Here is a 21,189-nt window from a genome sequence, read left to right on the forward strand (position 1 = left end):
CAAATCCAGAGATGCTTACCTCCTCTCTCTTAGGACATAAATGCAGTACTTTTTAGTGGTTTTAAATGTAGTAGATTTCATGTGTTCTTCGGGTAGCTTTCAGAACAGTTATAAGAAGTCCTGTTGCCTTATTTTCTATAAGATAATAGATCAAATACCATCTGTACTTAATGGAACAGTTACGTTGTCATCCTCAAAACAAGTAAAGCTATTTTGTTTGTTTTAAGCAATTCTGCTTTAATTTTCCTCTTCCTTGATAGGTACTTGAATATTGATGATTATACTAAAGCCTGGATTTCTGGGATACTCAGGTGCCTGTGAGGGTAGGATATCTGTTGTCTTAGTGAACATTTCCATGTGTAAAAAGCAGAGTGAGCATGAAGGAGGGAGCGAACACCTTCATTTGTGACTTTTCTGGTAGAAATCACAGCTCAGGAACAATATATTAGTATCCTTCTTCCCCAAAACAGATGTAGTGGGATCCTTCTTTGTGTTGGCTTTGAACTAAGGTGAAGGAAACCATTTACACATAGACAAGAACAATGAAACCACAAAATATAAAGGTAATGTGGAAGGTTTTAGTGAAGTAGTTTCTACCTGCTTTGATAAGAGCTTTCTCCCGTGGCAAGGTGTGGAAGAGTGATTATTATGTAGGAAGGACCATGTAGGTGGTCTGAGCGCTGAGAAGATGGAGAACAGCTGCGCTGCAGGCATCATTCCTCCTCAGAACTGAGGATGAATCATTCCTGCCTTAGTGTTCTTTCCAATTGTGGTCTTCACTCTAAGCTTTATCCTGTCCAAAATGGGGTCCATGTGAGTTTTTTTCTGTTTACTTCCAAAGAATTTTACTGTTTAACAATATTATTAGTTTCTGTTTTGCTGTTTAACATGAAAAACCTTGCTAACTTGTTTTGAAGTTTTTCGTGACTCATTATTTCTAAAGCAAAACAAGTCCCTTGACATCCAAATTAACGATCTGGTTTTGGCCACACTTTGTACCTTTTTCCCCTGTTGTTGTTAATAATGTAACAGTAGCAAAAATTCATATAGGTACACCAAGCACCGTTAAACATCTTACATATAGAATTAGTTTAATTCATTTGTTAAAATGAAAAATATATAGTACTGATTGAATTTTTAGTGATTTATAATTGCAAGACCAAAAAGTAAAACAAAACAATTATAAAACAAAGTAATGGATAAGAAAAGCAGAGAATTGGGTCAAATCTTAATTACATGAATGTCAAGTCATTCTTAAATGAGTTTTTGTTTGTTCCTTTAAATCACCTCTTAGGCTCAGTAGAAAAGAAGCAACAGAGAAGATCGATTAGAACTCGTTCTGAATCAGAGAAATCCACCGAGGTTGTGCCAAAGAAGAAGATCAAAAAGGAGCAGGTTGGCTTCCTACATGTAGAGAGTTAAAACATTGTATTTGTAAATGTTGTGGCTTATATGGTATCTTAAAAGAAAGAGAAACTTTCCCCAAACTGGGTTTCCTTTTTCTGGACTATCTTATGCTTCTGTCCTGTTGAGTTCCAGTGCCCAATTCTAATACAGCCATCCCTGTGATTCTGCTTCAAGCATTCTCACAGAAAATAGTCAGGCTTCAGGAGATGGGAAGCCAGTGGTACAAGACTCTTAAAGAATTCCTCACATTTATTTTGAAATTTCTGTTATGAGCAAAATGATTTCATGTTTTCATGATTTTTATTTGGAACCATCGTTGAGTCCCCCCTGCCCTTTTAAATTTTGATTTTTTGTTTAAGCTGCTGGTATGTATTGTTTTTATTTTTTAAACAAATCAGAATAATTTAACTATGAAAGTTATATTTAAGACACAGATAATCATAGATGATCTGGTTTTTCTGTTGGTATCACAGATTTTTTGGAATGTTATTTTCCCAGTGGAATGGCACTCACCTGTGATTGGGTTATCAGAAACACCATTTAAGTAAAAACAAAAAAGGGGAGGAACATTTGACTGAAGGGTATTAAACCAGTGTAATCAACGTAGTAATATGCATATTAAATTACCTGTTCAAAGAAATTTTTAGAAACCAGTATTCCTTGAAATTAAACTCACAATAAGAATTTTTCTTGATTTTTTTTTAAAGTGGAAGAATATCCATTTTTTATAGCCCAGACAGCTGCTATTAAACAAAAAGAATTCTGAATAGTATTAGTTCCAATAAGCTTTATATTTTTAAAGCCACTTAATATGGAAGTGTGGACTTTTCTATTCAAATTATTTCCTTCATAACTTAAACTTCCAAACTTAAAAGGTGATTTTTGTGGGTGCTCATGGTATCTCCAAGCATGTAAAACAGTTTTCCCAGAAACATTTAACTAAAATTTAAATAATATACTAATTTGTCATTCATTTACCATAATTAACTTTCATACTTAGGAAATTATATTCCAAAAAATCTTTCTAAGTTCTTGCAAATCTATAGCATTCATTACCAAAATGAGGTTGTGATTTTTCCAGCTGGTTCCCAAATTCAGTCTGTGACCAGTTTAAATTTAATAAGCAGAATGAGTATAAAAAGTGGGACAAATTGTTAATGCCACTGTGTTATAGTTAGTAGTAGAACAATAACAGTGATTGTTTAGAAGATTTTATATTTGTATTACTAATTGTATCTTATAAAAGCGCTTCTGTTGTATGTTTTTTTTACCTGTTGTAAAAAAAATAAAATTTTTTTTAAAAAGCTTAGAACAATCCTTAAATATTTACAAAATGTGTTTCAACATGCATATCTCACCACATCTTAAAGAAACATAAAATTCAATTCATAGCTAAAACAGGAACTCCTCCAAACAGCATCCTTTCTTTAATTCCAATGGTTCAAGCCTCAAATTACCACGTGTTTTACATATACATTGGCAGAATAACTTCTGATCTCGCTCTCCTAATGTAGGATCAAGACACTGTTCATAAGACACTCAAGAAAGTGCTTTTGCAATATCACAAACTTATTTTCTTAAGTTTGTACTAGCAGCAAAAGTATTGAGCTTCCAGCTGTATGGAGCCCTGTAGCACTCTCTACAGAGAGGGTCCTGATTCCCAGCAACTTAGCTGTGAGTGCAGGCGCGGAAGGGTCTTAAAGTGGCGTGAGTTACATTAACCTGAGTATCATAGTAAGTAAAAATTTATCCTAACGTCTTTGGGGCGGGAGGGGTTTATAGCAACATCGGGGCTGGTTGCAGAAACAACCCCTCTCCTGCCTCCCAGACACTGAGAAAGGATTCTTGTTCTCTTCATATACCAAGGGAATGGTGGGAAAAGTCTTTGCTAGAGAGCATGTGGCTGTGTGTTGTCACTTGGAATTCAGCATAGGAAGCTAGGATTTAAACCCTCCCTGACCTTGAGACAGAGAACTTTACCCAGAAGATGGGACGGAGTTCAGATTTCAGATACATTAATCACTCATCATTACTTAGATTGATGGAAGTACTGTTTTTTTCCCTCTGTTAGTGAAAAGTGTAAAAAAAAATTTCTTGTTAATGGTATATTTTTCTGTCCAAACAGGTTGAAACAGTTCCTCAGGCTACAGTGAAGACTGGATTACAGAAAGGTGAGTTATTATAATGTTGCCTTGCATTTCCTTGATTAAAACCAATTTTTAAGAATTACTTATTTGTACTTCACGTATTTTTGTTTGTCTCTGTAAATCACTGTTGTTGCTCTTCAGTCAAAAATTTGTGTGAAATTGAAGTATTTCCTGGTGTGTATGTGTGTGTATGTGTGTGTGCACGCGAGCACGTGTGTGTGTGTGTGTGTGTGTGTGTTAGAGTTGATCTTACTCTGTACCTCCATGTGTAAAGTCTTACTTGTTTTGGTAAATTGGAGAACACCATGTAGACTTGATACTGTTTCCACCTTTTCTCCATAAGATTCTGGGGTTTCACTGGTTTATAAACTAGGGATGTGACGAATCCATTTTTTTTGGTATTCGACTGAATACCGAATAGTAGCTATTAATGTTTGTCAAACATGGACTATGACAAATCAGACAAGACAACCTGATTGAAAAAAATCTTGCCACGTTTATTTTGACAGTGCTGTAAAATCTTTTTTTTTTAATTAAAATGATTCGTAGCATATTTATGGCCATTATTAGATGACCTTATGCAAATCTATTTGAGATATGCACAAAGTTTAAGAAACCTTAAACTTATATCCGTATTTTCTGTGTGCAATTTGACTACAGTACAAACTCCATAGCATGATTCGTGCGTTTTTGGTGAGATCGTTCAAACTGTATTTAATACCTGTAGTTTACTCTGGGCAAATTGCATTATTTAAAAAAAAAAAAAAAAAAAAAACACCAGCCTCTCTGCATTCTCGGGGAGAAGTCTGCAGCGATGGTCTCCGTGGAGATCCTCAGCAGAACTGAACAGCCTCTCGGAGGGAACACTGCTTGGCGGAGCTCCAAGAAAAGACATCGCGATCGCTGCGAGATTAGGAGGCCTGATTGCGTTGTGTTTCCACCATTCCACAGGGTCGGCGGACCGGGGAGTGCAGGGCTCTGTCAGATTCAGTGACAGCTCCGTCTCCGCAGCGATTGAGGAAACTGTGGACTGAGATTCCTGTACAATTTCATCCCAGAAACTCCAGACTTGGAGTCTCCATGCAAGATTTCTTTGTCGGCGGCTCGATAAACAGTTTCTTTGTTTTCAATTTTGATTTCGCCAATCATCATTATTGGCATTTTCCTGCCTGGTTTCTTCTTCAAGACTCTGAACAATTGCTTTAACATTCAGATGATTTTTTTTTTTTTTTTTTTTTTTTGGTCTGAGCTGGATGGGTACAGCTTAAATCATGGGTCCAGCCTAAAAAAACCACCGTTTAACTTACACTGATCAATTTCAACATGGACTGTTTTTGTTTTTTTGTTTTTTGTTTTTAAATAAAGCATCATTAATGCACATCTGCAGGGTTTTGCCAAACAGCCCAAACTGTATACATTACAATCATTAAAAGCTCTTATTTTTTTTAATATTAGTGCCGTTATCATGGAGAACAGCATGGCAGCTGTCTTTGGCAGTCTGTCATTTTTCTAGCATTTTCAGAAACTCATCGGAAATGGCGGTACCTGTGTTTTCCCTTCGAAAGCCTCTCAGTACAGCACTCCTGTTCCTCTGTTAAAACTCCTTGTTAATCCAGTGATCTTTTAGGCCAAGGAAATACTTTGTGGTGGTGTTCTGGGTCCACACACCAGCAATGAAGGAGATAGATTTGTGTACTTGTGTTTTTTAATCAGCGTTAACATGGGCAGGCACCCTCATTTATAGATGTAAGGAAACATTCAGTGAAAAAACTTGTAGAATGGGATGTGATAACAAGGTTCCAGTAATCTGAGCAGTCTAAAGAGGCCCACATCCTCCACCACAGAACATGGCTATATACCAAGTGCTACTCTCACTCAGCCTGTTGCGGATCTTCATGGCCTCAGGAGACTTGTTTCTCCGTGGTCTCTTCTGGACTGCACACTTCCACCATAGCTTGCTGGGCTGATCTAGATGTCTGTTTGTTGTATGGAAATTTTGGGGGAAAAAATCCAAAACACAAACTGTGGGTTGAAATATTAACCGTCTCCTTGGTTCCCTGGTATTCACCGTGCCTGATCTGCACATTTCATCGTGGCTGTTTCTGTATAGCCTATACTGCATTAGCCCAAGAGATTGTTGCTTTGTAACTTTTTGCACTATTGTTTTGGCTGGATTTGTATTACACACAGTTTTAAAAAAAATTCCACACTATTCTCTGCCTTTTTTTTTTTTTTTCATATTTATTCCTTCCCGCACAAATTCCACATAGAGGCCTCTCATCCAGCTCTTCGTGATTTGGCTGCACTTGAACATTGATTGTCCGTTACAACCCTCAGCAATGTGCCTCCTAAATGGCATGACATATGTAGATGTGCTGCAGCACTTGTTAATGGTCACAATAAATGCCACTTCACCAAGGAAGTCTCAGATGAACAATTATGAACATCCAAAATTTATGCGGGGGGCAATAATCAACTGAATTGCAAAATTCGGGGGAAAATGGCACTATCCGTGTACGAATCGAATACAAATCAAAGATTTGTCACATCCCTAATAAAAACAAGATGGAGATGTCTCTGCGACCATATTTGTAAGCTACACAGTGTGTTGGGTTTTATGTCTTCCCCCTCCAAATTGAATGGTTCTTTGGATTGCTCCAAATCAATCGGCTATCCTGTAGTTTTGATAGAATTGGTTTTTAGCTTGGAACTCGGGCTCTGTTGACTGAAAATAGCTTTAGAGCAGGAGCATTGAATTAAATGTTTTAATAGAGCGGTTGTGAATTAAATCACTCACTATCAGGAAGGTCAGAAGCTTCTGAAGTTCTGACGTGTGACTTCAGTGTTACAAAGAGAGCTGTGCTTTTTCCACACTACAGATGAGTTTGGGGAAAGAAATAATCTCCCGCAAAAAAAAATGAAAACAACAAACCCTAAGCACTATTTTAGGATTAATTTCAGTATGTTGTATTAAGGTGCCAGCGAGATTTCAGATTCCTGTAAACCTCTAAAGAAAAGGAGTCGCGCCTCAACTGATGTAGAAATGACTAGCTCAGCATACAGAGACACATCTGACTCCGATTCTAGAGGACTGAGTGACCTGCAGGTAAATATGTTCAAGGCTCAGGGCACTTTGCTCTCTTTTGCTTCGCAAGATGAACAAAATGCTTTGCCTGACTTATTTGGGGAAATCGGGATTTTTTTTAAATACTCAGGGAACAAATCATTTTGGTTGTTTTGTAATTTACAAATGTCTTAATTTTGCTGATCTGGTATGTAACGGAAACAGAGTTTCTGTGTTTTAAATTTTAACTACAGTTTCTCTCGAAATATCAGGCATATGGTATCCAGGTGTTTTAGAAAGAAAAAAAAAGGTATCAAGGTTTATTTGAGCAAATCTTGCTAGGATTTTCATAGCACCTCACTTTGAGGAAGTTTTTGTTTCATTTTTCTTAAAAAGTGCTATGTTTTCCACGTAGGTAGGCTTTGGAAAGCAAGTAGATAGCCCTTCCGCTACTGCAGATGCAGATGTTTCTGATGTGCAGTCCGTGGATTCAAGTTTGTCAAGAAGAGGCTTTGGAGTCAGTAAGAAGGACACTGTGTGTCAGGTAGGCAAGCGACGGAAAGCTTGAAATCATTGCCATAATATTCTGCCAATAACATACTTAACCTGCTGGGGAGAGTAGTATCTTTCTGAATTATATTACTTTAAAGCTATAGGTAAAAGCTATTTCTGGCTCTTTTCTGCACGTGCAAGTGCCAGTCTTCATTGTGATACTCAGTTATTAATAAGAAGTAAATGGAGGGTGTCTGGCTGGTTCAGTAGGTGGAGCATGCAACTCTTGATCCTTGGGGTTGTGAGTTCAAGCCCCACGTTGGGCCTAGAGCTTACTTATAAAAAAAGTAAATGGCAGATGATTTATTTCAAAAACATTTTCTTAAATTTAAGTTGGTATTACCTTTTTTAATGTATATGTACCCTTTTTGAAAAATACTGTTTTGCCCTGTGAAGAAAAGTTAAAGTATTACAGATTCCAAAGAAGGAATCATGGAAGATCTAGTGTGCCTTTTAAACTTTATACCATATTGGGTCTGGAAATAGTTATCTAGTTCAATGGTTCTTTTTTCTTTCTTTCTTTCTTTCTTTTCTTTTTTTTTTTTATTAAATATAAGAGTCTTCCTCTATTTTTATTATTTTTGTCATGCTGAGTACCGGGTGATATATGAAATTGTTGAATCACTATATTATACGCCTGAAACTGATATAGCACTATGTTAACTAACTGGAATTAAAATAAAAACTTAAAAAATATAAAAGTAAAAAATTTACTTCAGTGGTTCTTAAAGTGAGGGCCAAGGACCAGCAGCGTCAGCATTGTCAGAATACTTGTTAGAAATGCAATTTCTTGGGCCCCATCATAGACCTGCTGAATCAGAAACTGTGGGAGAGGGACCCAATAATCTCCAAGTGATTCTAATGTCTGCTAAAGTTTAAGAACTACTGCTTTTTGCCATATTACAGATCTGTGAAAGCTCTGGTGACTCTCTGATTCCTTGTGAGGGAGAGTGCTGCAAACACTTTCACCTGGAGTGCCTGGGATTGGCATCACTCCCTGATGGAAAGTTCATCTGTGTGGAATGTAAAACCGGTAAGTTTACTTAGTTTGGTAGATATGAAAAGACAGGTAGGGAGGAATGTGCCATGCCAGCATCCCCCATGACATCTCATTCTCTTACCACTTTTATGTAGCTCTCATCCTCCATGCCCATAGATACTTCAACAAATTAAGACCATTCAGGGATTGGGATTCCTAAAATCAAAAGAGTAGTTAGCAATATTATCGTCAAATTTCCTCCTACTGGTGCTTTTACCATAAAATCTATCAAATCATTGAGACGGATTTGTGGATTTGTGTTTTATCAAAACAACTATGCAAAATATGTAGATTGAATTCTTTTTTAGATGGGTTTGAGAGTTTTGTGTTAATTGGATTAAAGTCCCTTGACTTCAACAGACTGGAATAAGCATCAATCACAGACTATAACATGGTGATTATATTTTTATTGGAAAGGTCCACCTACTGGAAATTGTTTTTCAGATATTGGGGGCTTTGGTTTCACCATTTTTTCTTACCCCCCGCCTCATAAAGACTACTACCGATCAAAACAATTTGTAGAGAAAGTTTAACACTTTACCCAAAGTCAAAAGACAACATATAATGAAACTGGGATTTAAACCCAGGAAGTAGCTTAACCCCAGAGTCCTTACTCTTTACTGTTGCCTTCTACCACCTTGATTAAGTAGGGTGAACATTGTATTTCATATGTCATATATCCTAACACAGACACATGCATACACATGTAAAAATTAAGCTATAAAAGCTGTTTTGGACATATAACTTTTGTTTTCCCCTGTATAAAATATTATTTATCATATTTAGACTCTGCAGTAAAATTTTGGAACAGTTTGCCAACTGGCAGCCTCAGGGTTCAGATTATCTGCACATTGTTTTATTTGGCCTTCAAAATGTGTTTTCAATGTGTGAACATGGACCAGGCACATGTTCCTGGTTCCCCACATTCCCTGCCATTCCCTTTTCTAAAATCCTATCACTCCAGTCATCTACCTCATCTGCCTGGCCCCTTTAAGCACTTAAATTGCAATCTCTGATATAAACTACTGATAGGAAGGACTGTGTTTCGTGGAATTAGAATACTCTGAGGACTTTTCTCCTAACTCTCTAGAACCTAGCAGAGCAGAATTCTGCCAACAAAGTCTAGATATAATCTAATATGGTACACATCTATTAGAAAATTTAAGAGAAATTTGCTGTAAAAACAATTAAGTAGAGCAAAGTTGGAAGACTTATTTCCTGATTTAAAAATTTGCTACAAAGCAAAAATAATAATAATAAATTTTTTAAATTTGAAAAATAAAAATTTACTACAAAGCTACAGTAATTAAAACAATGTGGTACTGGCATGAAGACAGAAGTATAAACTAATGGAATAGAATAAGGAGCCCAGAAATAAACATTCAACCATTTGGTCAGATGATTTTTTGACAAGGGTGCAAAGATGATTCAATGGGAAAGGACAGTGTTTTCAACAAACGGTGCTGGGAAACCTGGATATCCACATGCAAAAGAAAGAAGGTGAAACTTTACCTAACAACAGTATAGAAAATTAATTCAAATGGATCAAAGACTAAAACATAAGAACTAAAACTATAAAAATCTTAGAAGAAAACATAGGGGAAAAGCTTCATGACATTGGATTTAAGATTGATTTCCTAGGTACAACACCAAAGACATGGGCAACAAAAGAAAAAATAAACAAATTGGACTTTATCAAAATTAAAAACTTGATACATCATTAACAGACAGAAAAGGCAACCCACAAAATGGGAGAAACCCCATGTCCGAAAAGGGATTAATATCCGGAATGTATAAGGAACTACAACTCAACAACAAAAAATCAAACAACCCAATTGGGCAAAGTACTTGGATAGACATTTCTCCAAAGAAGATCTACAGATGGGTCAATAAGCACATGAAAAATGTTCAATACCATTAGTAATCAGGGAAATGCAAATTAAAATCACATGAGATGCCACTTCATACTCACTACAATGGCTATCATTAAAAAAAAAAAAAGAAAGAAATGTCGGTCAGGATATGGAGAAATTGGAACCTTTATGTGCTGTCCGCAGGAATGTAACATGGTATAGTCTCCATGGAAAATACTGTGGCAGTTCCTAAAAAATTAAACATAGAATAACTGTATGATCCAGCAATTCCACTTCTGGGTATATACCCAAAAGAACTGCAGGCAGAGACTCAAACAGATATTTGTACACCCATGTTCACTGCAGCATTATTCACAGTAGCCAAAAGGTGGAAATGATCCAAGCGTCCACTGATGAATGGATGGATTAATAAAATGTGGTGTGTACATGCGGTAGAATGTTTTTTAACATGAAAAAAAATGAAATTTAAAAAATGAAATTCTAATACATGCTATTACATGGATGAGGCTCACGGACATGACTGTGAATAAAATAAGGTAGTCACAAAGGACAAGTATTTTTTTATTCCACTTAATTGAGTTACCTAAAGTAGTCATATTTATAGAGACAGAAAGTAGAACAGTTTGTACCACGGTGGTTTTTTTGTTATTATTGTTTTGTCTTCTTTTTGTTTTGTTTTTTTATTAGTTTTTATCAGAGAGGAATGGGGAGTTATTGTTTAAATGGGTATAGAATTTCAGGATGGGATGATGAAAAACTCCTGGAGATAGTGGTGATGATTGCAAAATAATGAGTATTTAATTCACTGAACTGTACATTCAGAAATGGTTAAAATGGTAAATTTTATATATTTTTAACCACAGTTTAAAAAACACTTATTTTTTAATTTTTTAAAAATTGCTTGTGGGGACACTTGGGTGGCTCAGTCCGCTGAGCGTCCCACTCTTGGTTTTGGCTCAGGTCATGATCTCAGGGTCATGGGATTGAGCTCCACGTTGGGCTCCACACTCAGCTGGAAGTCTGCTTGAGATTCTTTCCCTTTCCCTCCCTTCTGTCTCTCCCCCTGCTCACACACACACACACACTCTCTCTCTCTCTCTCTCTCTCTCAAATAAATAAATAAAATATTTAGAAAATTGCTTTTGATTTATTATTACATGAAACTTACTTTGATACTAATTTGTTACCCTTCCAACAGATTAGGAGTAAAAATTTCAAACCATTGTTTAAGGTCATTTAGAAAGTTTTCTTGTGTTTATCAAAAGACAGATACTTTGTATGTAGAAAGTATTATAGGATACATGCCTGGTAAGTTCTTATACTATCACTTACTATTGTTTAAGACAAATGTGATTTTTGGAAAGAAAGAACTTTCATTTGACCTTGTGAATAAAATGTATAACAATCAAGTTTACTTATTAATTAAATGAAGACAATGTCCTACTGAGAAGGGAGGATATTAGAAGCACTCATGTCCTAGGGCTCTAAACTTAAGTCTCAAAGGAGTTTGATAGTTAAGCTATTAGTGTAACAGTGTCACTGGTTATGACACTTTTCAATTATATTAGTCCTATTTTGATTATTATGCAAGTGAAAGCCTTTTTTTTTTTTTTTTTAACATAGGACAGTTTATGCATTTTGGCAAAGCTGTAAAGTCAAACCTCATAACCTTTAAAATTTCTTTTAGGGGCGCCTGGGTGGCGCAGTCGTTAAGCATCTGCCTTCGGCTCAGGGCGTGATCCTGACGTTCCAGGATCGAGCCCCACATCGGGCTCCTCCACTAGGAGCCTGCTTCTTCCTCTCCCACTCCCCCTGCTGTGTTCCCTCTCTCACTGGCTGTCTCTGTCTAATAAATAAATAAATAAATCTTTAAAAAAATAATAATTTCTTTTAATTTTTTAAATTTCTAAAAGTTACTTTTAAAACAATACTATTGCTTTCATATCTACATACATGTTAATATATAATTTGAGGGGCGCCTGGGTGGCACAGAGGTTAAGCGTCTGCCTTCGGCTCAGGGCGTGATCCCGGCGTTATGGGATCGAGCCCCACATCAGGCTCTTCTGCTATGAGCCTGCTTCTTCCTCTCCCACTCCCCCTGCTTGTGTTCCCTCTCTTGCTGGCTGTCTCTATCGAATAAATAAATAAAATCTTAAAAAATATATATATATATATAATTTGAAATTATGTATTTGTAACAAGACAACAAAAAAAACCCTACTGTACTTTATTTACAACAAAGCCAGTTTAAAAAATACACATTTGAACATCGCAATTGTCAGTACTAATTTTAAAGAATTTTTATAATTCAGCCAATTTGTAAAGGTCAGGTACTTCCAAAATAAAATCTAACTTTCTGTAAAAAATAAAAACAAAAAACTATTCCATTAAAAAAAACTATTCCATTTTTTTCTTTCAGATTTTTTATAGCATTATAAGAAAAATGGGCAAAGACTTGAACACTATGATATCCAAATAGCCAGTAAATAATCACTTGAAATTCTGTATGTAAAATGGACACACAATGAAAACTCCTATCTTAATAAGAGACAGAAAATTACTCACAGAAAAGACAATTACCTTCAAAGACTAACAAAACAAATAACAAATTGTTGTTATAATTTGCAGTTCTTTGCTTACAACTAAACATGTTTTTCTGTATTTTATTGAGTCTCTAGTGAATGATCTGTTCATTCCATTTGTGTATTGTTGTGGTAAAGATGTTCTTAGCATTTGTTAGTATCTTAAATTCATTTCTATTTACACGAATAGTATGTATGTGTGTGTATATATATATATATATATATATATATAGCCTTATGAAAATATAACTATAGTTCAGGCAGGTGTGTGTGTATGTAACATTTTTGTGTGTACTGTAACAAAAATGTATTGTTCTGAAGCTTGCTTTTTGCAGTATCTTGGAGCTCTTTTTATGTCAATACAAATACATTCTATTTAATTACTACACAGTGTTCCATAGTATACATTTATTATAGTTTAACTATTCTCCTATTGAAGGACATTTGAGTTGCTTTCAGTTCTTTGCAGTTACAAACAGTGCTTCAGTCAACAGCCTTTTACATGTACAAGTCTTCCCTACAGTAGACAGCAAAAGCAGAATTTCTAGGTCACAGAAAGTGAATGTATGATTAGTGGATAGTGCCATGTAGCTTTCTAAGGTAGTTCCCTCCAACCTGAACTCCTACTAGTGATATATATAGAGTACCTGTTTCCTGTACCCCATCAACAGTTTATATCATCAAACTCTTTTTTCTTATTTGATGAATTTTTTAAATGTTACTTGGGTTTAATGAGCATTTGTCTGATTACTAGTGAAGTTGAGGGGTTTTTTTCACATGTTCGTTGGCTCTTTGTCTCTCTGCTTTCTGTAAACTGCCTCTTCATATTCTGCCCACTTTATTTATTCATTCATTCAGTCCGTCATTTTTAAGTAAGCCCTGTGGCTCAGTGTGGGGCTTGAACTCACCACCCCAAGATCAAGAGTCACATGCTCTACTGTCTGAGCCAGGGAGGTGCCCCTGCCCACTTTTATATTATGCTGTTCTGTTTCTGTATTGATTTATAGTTCTGTATAAATCTTGTTCTGTTACCTTTGCTTATACATTGCATGTATTTTCTCCATATCTGGACTCTTTTTGTAACAACACATAATCCTTTGTCATCTTTGTGGCATGTATTTTTCCTTCCACATCTGCCCTGTTCCTTTTTTTTTTTTTTTCTTCCACCTATTCTATTCCAATTGACATGATTTCTAACTTTAAATGTTTGGCAGATTGACCAGTAGAGCCCTCTGAGCTTAAAGTTTTCTTTGTAGGAGGGCTTTTAATTATAGTTTCCATTTTTTTATTACTTTATAGAACCATTCATATTTTCTATTTATTTTTGTGTAAGTATTGGTAATTATGCATTTCTAAGAATCTACCCATTCCTGTAAATTTTTAAATTTATTGGAAAAAATGTAGTGATACCCTTTTATTTTTTTAATAGTTGTAAGATCTGTAGTGATGTATCATTTCTCATATTGTTAATATTGGTGACTTTTCTCCCTTTATTAGTCACTCTTGCCAGAGATATCAGTTTTATTAATCTTTTTTTCCAAAAAACAACTTTTGGGTTTTTTAATCCTCCCCAATGTATATTAATTTCACTTCATTCTTCAGAAAGAGTGCTTTCACTGGATATAGAATGCTGGCTTAAGGAGGGCACATATTGCATGGTGCACTGGGTGTTATATGCAAGTAATGAATCATGGAACATTGCATCAAGAACTGGGGATGTACTGTATGGTGACTAACATAACAAAATAAATATTATTTTTAAAAAAAGAATGCTGGCTTAATAACAGTTTTCTTTCAGCCCTTTGGAGATAACATCCCATTGTTTTCTGACTTCCATTTTTCCTTTGCTGTCAGCTCTCAGTCTTACTGTTGCTTCTTTGAAGGTCATCATCTTCTCTGTGGGTAATATTATTTTCTCTTTGTTCTTGATTTATTGCAGTTTGAATAAGATGTGTAGCTGTAATTTTCTGTGTTTTGTATTAGGATGATGAGTTTTCATTTTATGTCTGTTTTACATATGGGAATTGTAAGTGACTAATGGAATCTGTCATGTCTTTGGTAATTTCTTTTATTTATTCTTGGTTGGGAAGACCTTCCCACTCTCAGCTCGCATATGTTGAAAAACTCTGTTCTGGGTTTTCTACGGATTAATTTTATTATAGGGTGAGAAGTGAAGATCTACATTGTTTTTAGTGCCTTATCTCCAAATTGATAATCAGTTATTCTAACAAATCAATTATTCTAGCCAAATTTATTAAATAACCTCTTAAGCATTCCATGCTTATGGATTGGAAGAACAAACATTGTTAAAATTTCTGTATGACCCAAAGCAATCTACACATTTAATGCAATCCCTATCAAAATACCATCAACATTTTTCACAGAGCTAGAACAAGTAATCCTAAAATTTGTACGGAATCACAAAAGACCCCAAATAGCCAAAGCAATACTGAAAAAGAAAAACAAACCTGGAGGCATCATGATTCAGGACTTCAAGCTATATTACAAAGCTGAGGTCATCAGGACAGTATGGTACTGGCACAAAAACAGACACAGAGATTAATGGAACAGAATAGAGAACCTAGAAATGGTCCCACAACTATATGGTCCACTAATCTTCCACAAAGCAGGAAAGTATCCCCTAGGAAAAAAGTCTCTTCAACAAATGGTGCTGGGAAAATTGGACAGCCACATGCAGAAGAATGAAACTGGACCATTTTCTTATACCATACACAAAGATAAACTCAAAATGGATGAAAGACCTCAATGTGAGACAAGAATCCATCAAAATTCTAGAGGAGAACACAGGCAGAAACCTCTCTGACCTCGGCTGCAGCAACTTCTTATTGGACATGTCACCGGAGACAAGGGAAACAAAAGCAAAAATGAGCTATTGGGACCTCGTCAAGATAAAAAGCTGCTGCAGAGCAAAGGAAACAATCAACAAAACTCAAAGGAAGCCTACAGAATGGGAGAAGATATTTGCAAATGACATATCTGATAGAAGGTTAGTATCCAAAATTTATAAAGAACTTATCAAACTTAACACCCAAAACAAATAATCCAGTTAATAAATGGGCAGAAGACATGAATAGACACTTTTCCAAAGAAGACATCCAGATGGCTAACAGACACATGAAAAGATGCTCAGCATCACTCATCATCAGGGAAATACAACAAAACCATGATGAGATACCACCTCACACCTGTCAGAGTGGCTAAAATTAACAACAGAAGACACAACAGGTGTTGGCAAGGATGCAGAGAAAGGGTAACCCTCTTGGTAGGATGCAAACTGGTGCAGCCACTCTGGAGAACAGTTTTGAGCTTCCTCAGAAAGTTAAAAATAGAACTAACCTATGATCCAGCAATTGCTACTACTAGGTATTTACCCAGAGGATACAAAAATACGGATCCGAAGGGGCACATGCACCCCAGTGTTTATAGCAGCATTTTCAACAATAGCCAAACTATGGAGAGAGTCCAAATGTCCATCGACTGATGAATGGATAAAGAAGATGTGGGGTGTGCGTGTAGTGGAATATTCAGCCATCAAGAAGAATGAAATCTTGCCATTTGCAACAATGTGGATGGAGCTAGAGTGTATTATGCTAAATAAGTCAGTCAGAGAAAGACAAATATCTTACTCATATGTGGAATTTAAGTAAGAAAACAGATGAACATATGGGAAGGGGGAAAAGGAAAAAAAGCAGAGAGGGAAACAAGCCATAAGTGACTCTTAACTATAGAGAACAAACTGCTGGGTGATGGAGAGGGGTGGGTGGGGGATGGGCTAGGTGGGTGATAGGTATTAAAGAGGACGCTTTTTGTAATGAGCACTGGGTGTTGTATGTAAGTGATGAATCACTGAATTCTACTCCAGAAACTAATAATGCACTGTATGTTAATTAAAATTAAAAAATGAATCAAAACAAGTAACCTTTTAATTTAACCATTTATTTTCAATGCCTTTTTTTGTATGTGAAATTCTCGTACATAATAGTAGAGTTTCTTTGGGGAGTAGCTCTTTGATGTCATTAGCTGTTTGGATTTAAAAAGAATATGCTTTAATCAGATTTTCTTTAATCCGTGTTCCTCAACCAATTTTTCAGGGCAGCACGCATGTTTTTCATGTAAAGTGTCTGGTACAGACGTGAAGCGTTGCTCTGTTGGTGCTTGTGGGAAATTTTATCATGAAGCCTGCGTCCGCAAATTCCCCACTGCCATCTTTGAATCAAAAGGATTCCGCTGTCCTCAGCACTGTTGCTCCGCCTGTTCCGTGGAGAAAGACATCTACAAAGCAAGTAAAGGTAAAACAGAGCTAAAAAAAGGAGACTAAGGTTTGTTTGTTTGTTTGTTTGTTTGTTTGTTTGTTTGTTTTAAATAAAACAATTATTTTGAAGAGTATTAGGTATTACTCCTCCATGCATCTGTTGAGCCACAATAGTGATAAGTAGAGATGAGGTTCGAATTCAGAGCATGAGAAGAAAATTCCATATGTTCAAAATTACCCTTGAGAGTTTCTTTCACAGGTGACATTGAGAGCACCATCTCTCCAGCACTGGAGCGAGCAAGTTTTTCCTTGAATGATCTCTCAATGGGCACTGCATTTAGGGTCCTGCGTAGGAATGACAGAAACACACGTGTGGAGAAAAATATTATCTTAACTGTAACAGCACCACATGGAACCCAACAGAGCCCAACTCCAAAATACTCATATCCATCGGATGCCTAATTCTGTGGATTTTGTTTTTTCTGGTTTGTGTTTAAACAGGTCGCATGATGCGATGTTTGAGATGTCCAGTAGCCTATCACTCCGGAGATGCTTGCATTGCCGCCGGCAGCGTATTTGTGTCCTCCTACATTCTCATCTGCAGTAATCATTCCAGACGGAGCAGCAGTTCTTCCTCTGCCATAAATGTAGGCTTTTGTTTCGTTTGTGCGAGAGGTGAGTGTCAGTCCTTTCTCTTTGAGCTCATTGGCATATTTCCCCATCAAACTGGAGTTTCAGTAATATCCCTGAGAGATCAACACTTTCAGTCGTCCCTTTTATAACATTAAACATTCAAATTGTTAGAATATTAATTCTCTCTAAATTAAGCTAATAATCTGCATTTTTTTAATGACTTAGAATTACAGATAAATTCTTAGTGTTCCTGTATGGAACATCAAAATATTAATCTAGTCCCTTCTGCAAAAAATTCTTCTATTTCAAGTAGACTCTTCCCATGTCATATTTTTTAATCCAGAGTTTTCAGACTTTTCAGCTGATTGAGATTTCACTTGGAAGGCAGGATGAGCACATTTATTTTTTAATTGTTTATGTTGTATTTTATCATGTTTTGGCCTGGCATTGAGGAAGGCCTGATGGGATACAGCCAAGAAAACATATGTGGTGGTGTTAGCTAAGAGCCAGCAATACAAGCTTTCTTACTTGCCACCTGTTGATATTTAAGTATGCCCAGAGATTGATAAAGTAAAAACAATATTGTGTCCCTGAGGGGGCTAGTGAACTTGGGCTCGTGATAAATATAAAATAGAATTTCTTTAGTTGAAGAGAACACAGAGTATTCAGTTTTACAGAGTATCTCAGCTGTATTATAATAAAACATTTTTTTAGTCTTTATTAAACATTTTAGAAATTAACTACTATCCCCTAATGCAGTTTTTTGTTTTGTTTTTTTTTTTTTTAAAGACGAGTGCTAAGTTTTCTTACCTTAGTGTGAAATAATTGAAAGGACTCCATGGCATATCAGGCCTATTAAATTATACTTAGACTATACTGAAGATGAGCTGTTCAGTTTGGTTTTAGTTTTATTTGGTTTTGTTTGTTTTTTTGCTTTAGGAGATAGTTCTTTTAATTTGATGAAAGTACTATAAGGTATTTTAAAATAGAATTTAGGTAGTGTGACAGATCTTGATTTGTTTTGGTTTTGTGTCTTTTGTTTATAAAAAAAATAGCCAGAGGAGGTTGGCAGTAAAAGATGAAGTAAATGGCAGCCAGCTGAGTCCCTTGTGTGTGCTGCTTTCAGTGTGCCAGCGTTTGCGGTCAGCACCTGGGGCTGTCTGCCGGGAGAGGGGAAGCACTGTGTCTGTCTTTACTAGAGCATAGAGCAATTAAACTGTATTCTGCTCTGAAACCTGGCTGGTACATGGAGGAGTAGGTCTGAAATGTTCTGTGCCACATTATGACAGGTGGCAGAAAGGATTCAAGTAGTCAAAAGAAAGAAAAAGTCACCGCTGGTGTCCTTACCATCTCCCCATGCCTAAGAAAGTGATAGTATGGAAACAGTGAATTATCAATTGAACGGCTGGCTTTAGAGACTTTAAACAGATAAGTGTCCGTGATAACATGAAGTCTCTATCGCTTTGTAAAGATTGTATTCTACATTGCTGGGCACTTAATATTACTTTTACTAGGGGGGGTGTGTGTGCACGTGCGTGGGCGTGCGTGCACGCGCGCTGTGCGTGCTGGAGAGTGTTGTAACTGAGCCAACATCTTAAATGTCAACTTTGTAACTATCATGTTGGCTTACTTGGAGTGCATTCTGAATCAGGTACCATCAGATTATTAACCACTACTTTCTTTTCATTCAACAATTGGGAAACCTTTAAAACAGGTATTTTCAATTTAAGATAGGCAGAAAATGGCCAATTGTCAAGGAACCTAGTTTTATAAAGACTAACCATTTTAAGTTTGATTTAGATGCCTTATGATTAAAAGCTTGAAATAATGGAAATGAGGGGAAAACTCATGTTTTACAGGATCTGTATTTGCATCTTACCAATTTGACAGATATCTGAAAGATATACTGTATTTAAATGGTGGCGTAATCAAGATTATTTAATTCCCAAATATTTTATGAAACTGTGCAGTAAACAGAAACTTTCATTTTCCTTTCCAGCATTTTATAGAAATTTATCCTAAATAGATCAGATGTTGGGATTAGAGAAGGCTTAAGTCAACAGTTCTTACAAGTAAATAATGTGTTCTCTCATCAGTTTTTACAGAGGTCTCCTTTTTTTAAAAAAAGAGATCTAATTGTAATAAATGCACACATAGAAAAGGAGGCTTTAATTATGTGTGTTTTGGTATTAGAAAACTTTGTTTTGCTTTTGTTTCTTGACTTATACGGAGTTTTTCCCTCTCACAAAGGATTTTTCTCTTAGTTCATGATTATTGGTTGTCTAAAATCATCCATCTAATTCTTAAGGATGCATGAATATCTAGAAATGTTTTTAGAAATGTTTCAAGGTTTAGAGGAACATTGCTCCTCCCCTGACCCTCGTGGTGCCATAGAAAATGTTCAGTCATGTTTCAGTGTAGTGTACATACATCCTTTAGGATTTCCTTCCATCTGGACAGCCGGGGGGGCGGGCAGCGGTGGGTGTCGGGGGTGGGGGCAGCTGTGGGTGTTGTAAAATAAAGTTACTTAACATTCTCTTTCTTTGTAATGGTAATTTATAAAGGAGAAGGTAGGTTAGGGCTTTCTTTTCATTTTAATAAATAATAGCAATTTTTTTTTGTATCTGTAAATCAAGCTCTATTAGGTATATTATCCGAGTGAGTTGTCACACTTGCCTTAAGGAATTATTTCCTCATTTTATATGGATGAGAACACTGAAGCACAGATTATATCATTTTTAACCTGAAGGTCACAGAAGTTTGTTTTTTTTTTTTAAATTAATTTATTTATTTATTTTTGACAATTTTATTTATTTGACAGAGACACAGCGAGAAAGGGAACACAAGCAGGGGGAGTAGGAGAGGAAGCAGGCTTCCCACTGGGCAGGGAGCCCAATGCGGGGGCTCGATCCCAGGAACCTGGGATCATGACCTGAGCCAAAGGCAGACACTTAACCACTGAGCAACCCAGGTGCCCCAGGTCACAGAAGTTTAGAGGGATTAGCATTTGTACCTGATCTTTCTCATTTCAGACCCACTGTTTTTTACACTACGCTGCTTCTCTCTTTTAAATGTATGAAATTCATTTGACATTATATAAGTTTCTTTAGAAGATTTTTATGCTATTACCAATTAGCAATTTTAAGTTCCATTCTGTCCTCCAGGTCGGAGATGTTTCTCGAATCTTTCTCAGTGTAGGGTTGCACCAAATGAAGATAATAACACCCATGGCAAAAAGTAAATGGTAACCCCTTTAAAAACAAAACTCTTGCCTCTTCTCAAAACAATCGCTATACAACTGCTGTCATGATCCGTATTGTAAAGTCCAGATCATTGTCAATTGTCTAGTCACCAAACAGAAATGTTCCTTGGTCTCACACCTCCCTAGGTTTAGGAGTGGCCTGTAGTGAACTCAACAGCAGGGGAAGGGGATGGGAAGGAGAGGAGAAGTGGGTGTCACAAGTGGGTTAAAGCACATCTTCTGTTTCCCTCCAAATAGGATAGCTGGATTGATAGGTCAGAAGAAGTGTCTTTATAAACCCATGATATAAAGTAATCCCTTTATATCATGGCAGGGAAAAAATGTAAATGGTTTGCATTACCTTAGTGAAGCTCAAC

At 36.3% G+C, this 21,189-nt stretch overlaps 1 protein-coding gene across 6 annotated transcripts in view; it reads left to right on the top strand.

Moving 5' to 3' along the window:
* NSD3 (nuclear receptor binding SET domain protein 3) overlaps nucleotides 1-21,189 on the top strand; it is a 115,908-nt gene that overhangs the window by 68,027 nt on the left and 26,692 nt on the right. For 5 of the 6 annotated variants that reach the window (XM_087856393.1, XM_087856394.1, XM_045779361.2 and 2 more), the window contains exons 8-14: nucleotides 1,295-1,395; nucleotides 3,533-3,578; nucleotides 6,530-6,660; nucleotides 7,034-7,162; nucleotides 8,077-8,203; nucleotides 16,778-16,975; nucleotides 17,440-17,613. In XM_087856393.1, the coding sequence (XP_087712519.1) occupies nucleotides 1,295-1,395; nucleotides 3,533-3,578; nucleotides 6,530-6,660; nucleotides 7,034-7,162; nucleotides 8,077-8,203; nucleotides 16,778-16,975; nucleotides 17,440-17,613 (906 nt within the window). Of the gene's footprint in view, nucleotides 1-1,294; nucleotides 1,396-3,532; nucleotides 3,579-4,505; nucleotides 6,154-6,529; nucleotides 6,661-7,033; nucleotides 7,163-8,076; nucleotides 8,204-16,777; nucleotides 16,976-17,439; nucleotides 17,614-21,189 lie in introns of those variants that run through there. The other variant, XM_045779364.2, reaches the window with a different exon arrangement.

The sequence above is a fragment of the Ursus americanus genome, chromosome 27 (genome assembly GCF_024610735.1).
Source record: "Ursus americanus isolate L20-20 chromosome 27, mUrsAme1.1.p, whole genome shotgun sequence".
NCBI lineage: Eukaryota > Metazoa > Chordata > Mammalia > Carnivora > Ursidae > Ursus > Ursus americanus.